General features: G+C 57.0%; 2 protein-coding genes across 2 annotated transcripts; both read right to left on the reverse strand.

Moving 5' to 3' along the window:
- Positions 1 to 67: 67 nt before the first annotated feature.
- ISF_01132 (ankyrin 2,3/unc44) lies at positions 68 to 2,443 on the reverse strand (the record flags this gene model as incomplete). The annotated part of the gene is made up of 1 exon (XM_018844739.1): positions 68 to 2,443. The coding sequence occupies one exon, from the start codon at positions 2,441 to 2,443 to the stop codon at positions 68 to 70; it is 2,376 nt and encodes a 791-aa protein (XP_018709189.1).
- A 1,103-nt stretch (positions 2,444 to 3,546) lies between these two features.
- Positions 3,547 to 5,295, reverse strand: ISF_01133 (Sugar/inositol transporter; the record flags this gene model as incomplete). Its single annotated transcript, XM_018844740.1, has 3 exons — positions 3,547 to 3,725; positions 3,784 to 5,124; positions 5,190 to 5,295. The coding sequence occupies 3 exons, from the start codon at positions 5,293 to 5,295 to the stop codon at positions 3,547 to 3,549; spliced, it is 1,626 nt and encodes a 541-aa protein (XP_018709190.1).
- Positions 5,296 to 7,601: the final 2,306 nt, after the last annotated feature.

Consider the following 7,601-nt stretch of genomic DNA (forward strand, 5'->3'; position numbering starts at 1 on the left):
TCTTATCGTACATTAGGCAAAGCACGAAAACGCAACTCTAGAATTTACACTAATTTTCTATCCCTCACTAATCCAACAACTTTATAATCTCCTTGTAGTCCTTTTCTTCTGCAATGTCCAGCGCAATCTCGCCGAACTTGTTCGCCAGCTCCCTGTCCGCGCCGCACTTCAGCAGCACCTCCACGACCTTGTCGTGCTTCGCCTTGACCGCCAGCATCAGCGGCGTGTCCGCGTCCTCACCACTCATCAGATTCGCGTCGCCGCCGGCACGGATTAGGTCCCGCACCAGCAGGTGATGACCGCCCGTCACCGCCGCCGGCAGCGGAAGCCGACCGCGTGCGTCCAGCACGTCCTGCCGCGCGCCGCGGCGTACCAGGAACTGCGCCGTCTGCGCGTGGCCCTCAAGCGTCGCGAGCAGGAGGCTGGTCGCCCCGGCCGGGTTGCTGCCGTCTTGGAGCTGCGCGTTGATGTCGGCGCCCTGATCGAGGAGCTGCAGCACGGCGCCGCGCTTGCCGACACGGGCCGCGTACAGCAGGGCAGCGTCCAGCCAGGCCTTGCGCCTCGCCGCGTCGGGCATCTCCACGCTGAGCAGCAGGTCGACGACTTCCGGGTTGTCGTACTTGAGCGCGTACTGGAGCGGGCAGTATCCGGCACCGTCGAGTGCCGGATCGGCGTTGTGCTGTAAGAGGAGCTTGACAAAGTCCAGCTTGCCGCGGAGAGCCGCGCGGTGCAGCAGGCCGTCTTGGTAGCCGACGGGGTCCGGGCTCGCTCCTTGTTCCAGCAGAAACGCCGCCAATTCAAGCGTGGTGTCGTTGTAATCGGAGTCAGCGGCGAGGATAAGCGCCGTGTCTCCGGACTCGCGACGAGCATTGACGTTGACGTTGCCCTCGAGGCACAGCACTCTGACCGTCTCCAGATGCCCGCGAGAGGCCGCCTTGGTCAGCGCGTTCTCCCCTGGTGACTTGCTGTCGCCCAGAGCGCCCTGGCTGATCAAAAACCTCACCAGATCGACGTTGCCCTTGTCCGCCGCGCTCTCCAGCGCTGTCTGCTGGTACTTGTTCGGCACGTGGACGCTCACCTTGCGCCTCCCCAGCAGCATCCGAGCCACCTCCGTGTGTCCGTTCTCGACCGCCGCGTTAAACGCCGCCTGGTGCGTGGCCTGCGAGTAAAACGCCATCTGTTTGTCCTCGTAGTCCAGCAACAACCTCGTCGTCGCCTCGCCCCCGTCCGTCGCCGCCCAGTGCAGCGCAGACGCCACCTGGACATCTACCTGCAAATCTGCCCCGTGGTCCACGAGATACCGCAGCGCCTCGTCCATGCCGAACAGCGCCAGCCGGTGTATGCACGGCCACTCGTCCCAGATCTTTGCGTCCACGTCCGCACCCTGCTCCACCGCCTCCCTAATGGCCGGGAAGTCCTTGTTCTGCACCGCGCTCCGAAGCGACGAGTCCACGCGCTCCTGCTCGTGCGGCCTGAGGTACTTGGGCACTTGCAGCACCTGTCCCAGCCCGTTCTCCGTGTCCTCGGAAGAGAGCAGGAGGATCGCGCCGCAGCCCCGGCTGGGGAGCAGGTCCATGATGTCGTTGTAGAGCGGCGCCGAGGCGTAGTTGTCGAGCACCAGCAGCCACGGGTGCCACAGCTCCTCGAGGAAGCGGCGCGCGGAGGCCATCTTGTCGGCGCGCGAGCCCTGGGTGCTTTGGTGGACGGTGGCGAAGACGCGCTCGAAGCCAAGGTGCAAGTTCTCGAGGGTGGAGGCGTCGAGCCAGAAGACGCTGCGAAACTGCCGGAGCTCGTGGGCGGCGCGGCAATACCCGAGCGCGAGCTGCGTCTTGCCGGCGCCCTTTGCGCCGGAGAGTAGTAGCACCGTCGGCGAGGTGACCTGCGAGCGGGAGGCGTCGTAGAGGTGGGCGTCCAGCTGCTCGATCAGTCCCTTGCGCTCCACGTACGCGTCAGCCAGCTTCTCGCGCACATCAAAGCACGTCTCGTCCTGCAAGTCCTTCGGCGCATCCGCCGAATCAACCACATGGTGCAGGATGAGCACGGAGATGTACGTGTTGAGGGTGCGCTCAATACGCGCCAGCCGCTCCTGGTGCCTTACGCTCGTCACCACCTTCTTCAGCTTCGTCTTGAGGGAGTCGCCCGGTGCGCAGGCAATCTCCTCGAGCATGGCCTCGACCTCCTGCACCTGCGTCAGGCAGCCGGCGACGATGCCCTTGAGGATGCACTTGGTGTCTAGGTCGAAGCCGGCGACGCGGGCGTCCGACTTGATCTTGGACAGCGAGTTGGCGAGCAGCGGCAGGTGCATGGAGATGCTCTGCAGCGCTTTGGGGATCTGGCCGGGGTGCTTCGCCGTCAGGTCCTGCAGCCGGTCGGCGATCTGGAAGCCGAACTGGACGAACTGGACGATGGCGGATGCCAGGCCGATGGCGCTGAGGGGGTCCATCGTGCCGGGAGAGGTAGATGGCCTTGGAGGAATATGAGATGAGGTCAAGAAGGAAAGGCAGAATTCATTCTAATCGCTTGAGTCTGTGGCTTCGTGAGGCTGACTCTGCGGGGCGGCTGGTTGGTTGGTTGTAAGAGGGCGATGAGTGACGCTAGGATGAAGTAGCCATTCCGACAGTGAAATTAACGTGCTCGAGTATCATGGTTGTAAGGATCTTATAAAGGATTATAAAGGATTATAAAGGAGCCCGGTTCTTTTTTTTTTTTGGTGTTTGAATATAACGGTCCTGCCCCATTGCCGTAAGTAATGAGTTACTACCCTTGAGGTGTTGTTGGTAAAATATGAATACTCTTTCTTCTTTAAAAAAAAAATAAAAAGCAAAAATATCAAGAGTATTAAGATCCATAAGGTTATTCTTAATACGAAAATCCTCCAGAAAATCGGCACGGGGCGACTGGTCCCAGTTAAGAGTATCCTCAAAATGTACTGTCTTGGCTTTTTGCTCGTCGCCATCGTCATTTTCGATTGGAACGATGAATAATAATGCTGATAACTCAGTGGAACAGCGGCGTCGCAGGCATTTATAATCTACGATGCTTGTTGGCGCCGTCAAAATTCCTTGATTGCAAAATTGTACGCTTTCAGATTGACAAGACAGCGACTACCGTGACCAGACTCCGGCGGCTATTGTGGCCTCAGCGCTCCGCTGATAAGGCGACCGGTGATGTGCGAATATGATGGTTTACATGTTTACATCTGAATCGCTATCTCAGCACAGTGTTACACGGCGGATGACTGAAAACAGGCTTCTCTGGAGTGCGAGCCCCTTTCACTTCCATCCCTATGACGACTCTACCCAATTACTGAGCTGGAAATTCCCACCGAGAGAATTTAAGGAAATTATTTGCATAGTCTTCCGGGCGCCCATTCAAGTTACGGCGCGTCATCTGATTTGTCGAAATCACTCGCTGAACGGACGCACGCATCAAGGTCGTTTCTTGCTCAAACTAAGAGGGCGGTAAGAGGCCGAAGTGCGGTCAGCTACAACCGTCGTCGAAGACAAGTATGGCGTGCAGTAAAAAGCCACGAATTGTCAGCTAATGTCATATCCTCTCGACCTGCTTGACCTCTCCTTTTTCTAGGAAGCTGCCTCGCTTGTCGTCGTTCTCAGGCGCGCCAGAGGACCTGCTTCCACCTCCAAACTTGTAGCCTCGCATCTGAGCAAGAACAGTCTTGAAAGTCGACTGCGCGAACAAAGAATCCATGTCTTCCAACATGACGCCTAAAAAAGTCAGTATGCCGGTATGCACCAAGAAAGTATGAAAAAAGAGACGACCTACCCTTGGTCTCGGGAATGCAGAAGAAAGCCCACAGACCCATGGCAGTGACGAAGCCGCCAAACATAAAGTATGTGCCGTATCCCAGCGCGGTGATCATGTAGGGGGTCGAGCGCGCAACGATGAAAGAGCCCACCCAAGTCACAGCTGTGGTGATGGCAACGCAGAGCATGCGAATGTCGAGAGGGAAAATTTCAGAGGCGTACGTCCAAGTGATACCCTGCCAGGTAGCGCAGATGATAAAGGCATTAAAGTAGACGCAGACCATGGCAAAGTATCCCGCCGCATCACGCTGCGTCACGCCGTCGGCAGCGGCACCGGCCGGATCGGCCTTGAGGACGTAGGCCCCGAGGTAGAACATGGGCAGGCATCCCAAAACTGCACCCCAAATCAGTCCATTGCGGCGACCGACGCGCTCGACGACCACAAAGGTAAACGCAATCATTCCCAGCGTCTTGAAGCACCCGTACAGGCCCGTGGAGAAGAGCTTGGTGCTGGTGCCCGTGATGCCGAGCGTCTCAAAGATGCGCGGCGCGTAGTACGTGATGATATTCACGCCCGTGAAGCTCTGGAAGAACATGAGCCCCATGCCGATGCCCATGCGGTTGCGCACGCCCTTGTGGAACAGCTTTTCGAACTGCTGCCTGCGCGTCAACCTCAACGTGCTACGCTCCTCAATCTGCAGCCGTACATCCCCAATCTCGCGGCGAATATACGCATGATCCGCCGGCAAGCCTCGCAATCTCGTCAGAACCTTCTCCGCCTCCTCGAACCTGTCCTTGCGCGCCAGCCACCTTGGCGACTCCGGGTTCAGCAGCATCCCCAGGAACAGCAGCACTCCGGGCGCCAGCTGCAGCGCCAGCGGCACGATCCACTGCGATTTGCTCTCATTGGAAATCGTCCTCGACGTCGCGTAGTTGATCCAGAAGCCGAGCATGCCACCGCCCTGGGAGGCAATCTCAAAGATGCCGACCAGCCGGCCGCGGATGGACGGCGGGGCGGTCTCGGAGATGTACACGGGGACGCACATGGAGGTGGATCCGATGCCGAGGCCTGCGACGGCGCGGCCGGCGACGATCATGGACATGTTACCGGAGGCGGCGGTCATGAGGGCGCCGCCGAGGAGGAAGACGAGCGCGGCGGCGAGGATGGTTGGGCGCCGGCCGAAGCGCTCGGCGGCGGGGAAGGTGATGAGGGCGCCGAAGAAGCAGCCGGCCTGGAAGGTGGAGACGATGTTGCCCTGGATGGTGTCGCGCGCGCGGCTCTCCATGTCCAGCATGTTGAAGTCCTTGCGGAACGCGTCGAGGGCCATGGTGCCGCCGATGACGGCGGTGTCGTAGCCCACTAAAGAGCAAGGTGGGTTAGGAATGGGAGCGATGAGATGGGATTTAAGAGCATGTTGAACTCACTGGCTAGAGCCGACATGGACGCAACGAGGGCGATCCAATGGATGTACCAATTGCGCACCTCAGGAGGGTCGGCGGTGCCCTGGGCGTGAGTACTGAGCAAACCCATACCAGTAAGGTGGTCGTGTCGGCGAAAAGGCTACTTGATTAGTATGTTTGAAAATATTGGCCTCCGTATAAGGAGACTGAGAGATCAATGGTTCAAATGTACCAAAACTGTTGTCGATGAATGTTTGTTGACTTGACAGCGAGGGAGTCGGCCTTTTATACATGGGCGAACCATGTCGACCACGAGTCCCCCGCATTCCCCCAGCTCGACGAGGGGGTTCAGTCACCTCAACATCCGATCTGAACGACCCCAGGTGGTCTGTGAGTCCGCTTGTCAATTATGCTTAAAAACAATCATGCGGGGTTGAAAGGTCCGAATAAGAAGCCGTAGAGGGGTTGCTCCAACTTCAGCAGGTCGACGCTAAGGAAGCTTGGCATTGGGGTTGGTGGGAAAGGTTTGGCCCTTGAGTAAGCCACTTATTGATCGTCCGCTGCAATGAGATGCTAGGATATCCCCTGCCGTCTGCTAATCCCGACAGCTTGCTTGCCTGGTCCGGGGGTTGATGCTTCGGCGGTTCGGACTACTTACACGGTGAGTTTGTGCGCAGATGGCTGGTGCAATCGCCACTCGCTCGGCTTGCTTCTACTCGGAGTTACGAGCGGACATCATGATCGCCTGGTATTGACAACCGTGGATGATACGCGCAAGCTGCTCGGCAGTGCGCGATGAGCATCAGGATCCTCCGCCACTTGCTTCTTGTGGAAGCCATCAACGCACGCCATTGCGACGAACATCCTTGCGTGCTTGCGAATTGAGGAAGATTGATCTGCTTAGACCTATCTTGAAAGGTTCAATCCTCTCATGAAGCTCGTGTAAGTTGACGAAGAGACGTTCGCCAAGCTCGGCAACTCGAATGCTGGCACCAATAGAGGGCAGGACCCGGGGGAAGTCGGAAGTGGCTGTCACTGTGAGGCGTACGACGATTCACAGATTACTATTCCAATCATGATAAATAGACAAGTATGCGCTGTAAACAATTAATTATTTTACTTGCAATGTTAAGCTTGGGGTCTGCAATTGTAGACGATGAGAGACTCACTACAAAAGCAAGTCCCTGTTCCTGTGTCGCCTCTCACCTATGGCCGCCGCGAGCTTCATCTGCAAGCCTAGATGAGGCTCTAGCCTAATCTTGATTCACCATGGCTCATTCGCATCGTGACTGTGGCTTAGGAAATGGCGACATGATATACTTGGCGTCAATTGTGCGGCCAACGACAGAGCGACAACACCGATACGACACATCCCTAGCGATGTTAGCCACGACAATCAATGTGGTGGCTATGCTGCCGACTATTCGTGCTGAGAAACTTCACATCTTTGCATAGGTCTCGTATTTCTATTTTCTTTTTCTTTTTTTGAAGAAAGAAATTAGGCTGCTGATGAGGGTTGGGCACGAGGGTTGGGTAACTATTGCAAAACGTGGAGGGGTTGATGCCCTAGGGCGGTCTTGGCGGCGCTTTGCTGAGGAGTCAAAGCATCGCAATAACTTACCAACTACATGGGATTTGTAGCTGAGCCGCGCACCAAGACAGGCGAATAAACGGGAAAACTTTATTTCTCACACGAATCCCTGTCTAGGGCGGCTGGCATAATTATCAGGCTGTTCGTCCTCGGCGACGCTCCGATGTGCACCCTATTTGCCACAGAAGGAGCGGCGAGCTTTCCGTACCGATAAGGAGTCGTGTGAATGTCCCAAATTCTTTGAGATTGCCCCAGCCTCTGCTCGAAGAAAAAAAATGCAATATGGAGGCAGAGCGGGTGACGATGCAACACAAAGGGCGCGAGAGCGACAGAGCACGAGACCAGCCACAAGGACACTCTGCTGATGCCAAGAGGGAACAACTTCATGCACCATCCTGTCAACCTTTCCGCGGCAGCGGCAGCAACCCTTGGATAATTAAGCTACTGGGTCCGCGAACGCCTCGCCTTGGCGCTTCCCCACGCCAGTTCATTGGTAGGCCAGCAGATAGAGGGGGGATGGGTCTCGTCTCGTGGCGGACGGTCATGGCGGGGGAACAACGGTGATGAAGGAAGGCGTCCATTGCGCTTCATGGCATTGAAAAGGCAGCTCCGCTGTGGACAGGCTGCCAAGAGAACCCATTCACAGAACAATACTGGTGGGTGTCGAGGCGGTTGAGGTCGTGGGGGGGCCTTTCATGATTCGACTCTTGGCATGGAGGTTCGGCCTCTGGAAGAGCGGTTAAGACGACTTGCTGATTTAGTTACCGGGCAGTGACCGATGATATAGGTTTGTGATGGCTATTTACCCTAGGATGGCATCACCAGCCAGAAAGGCCGTTGTGAGT

This window comes from Cordyceps fumosorosea (genome assembly GCF_001636725.1).
Source record: "Cordyceps fumosorosea ARSEF 2679 chromosome Unknown scaffold_1, whole genome shotgun sequence".
Classification (NCBI taxonomy): Eukaryota; Fungi; Ascomycota; class Sordariomycetes; order Hypocreales; family Cordycipitaceae; genus Cordyceps; species Cordyceps fumosorosea.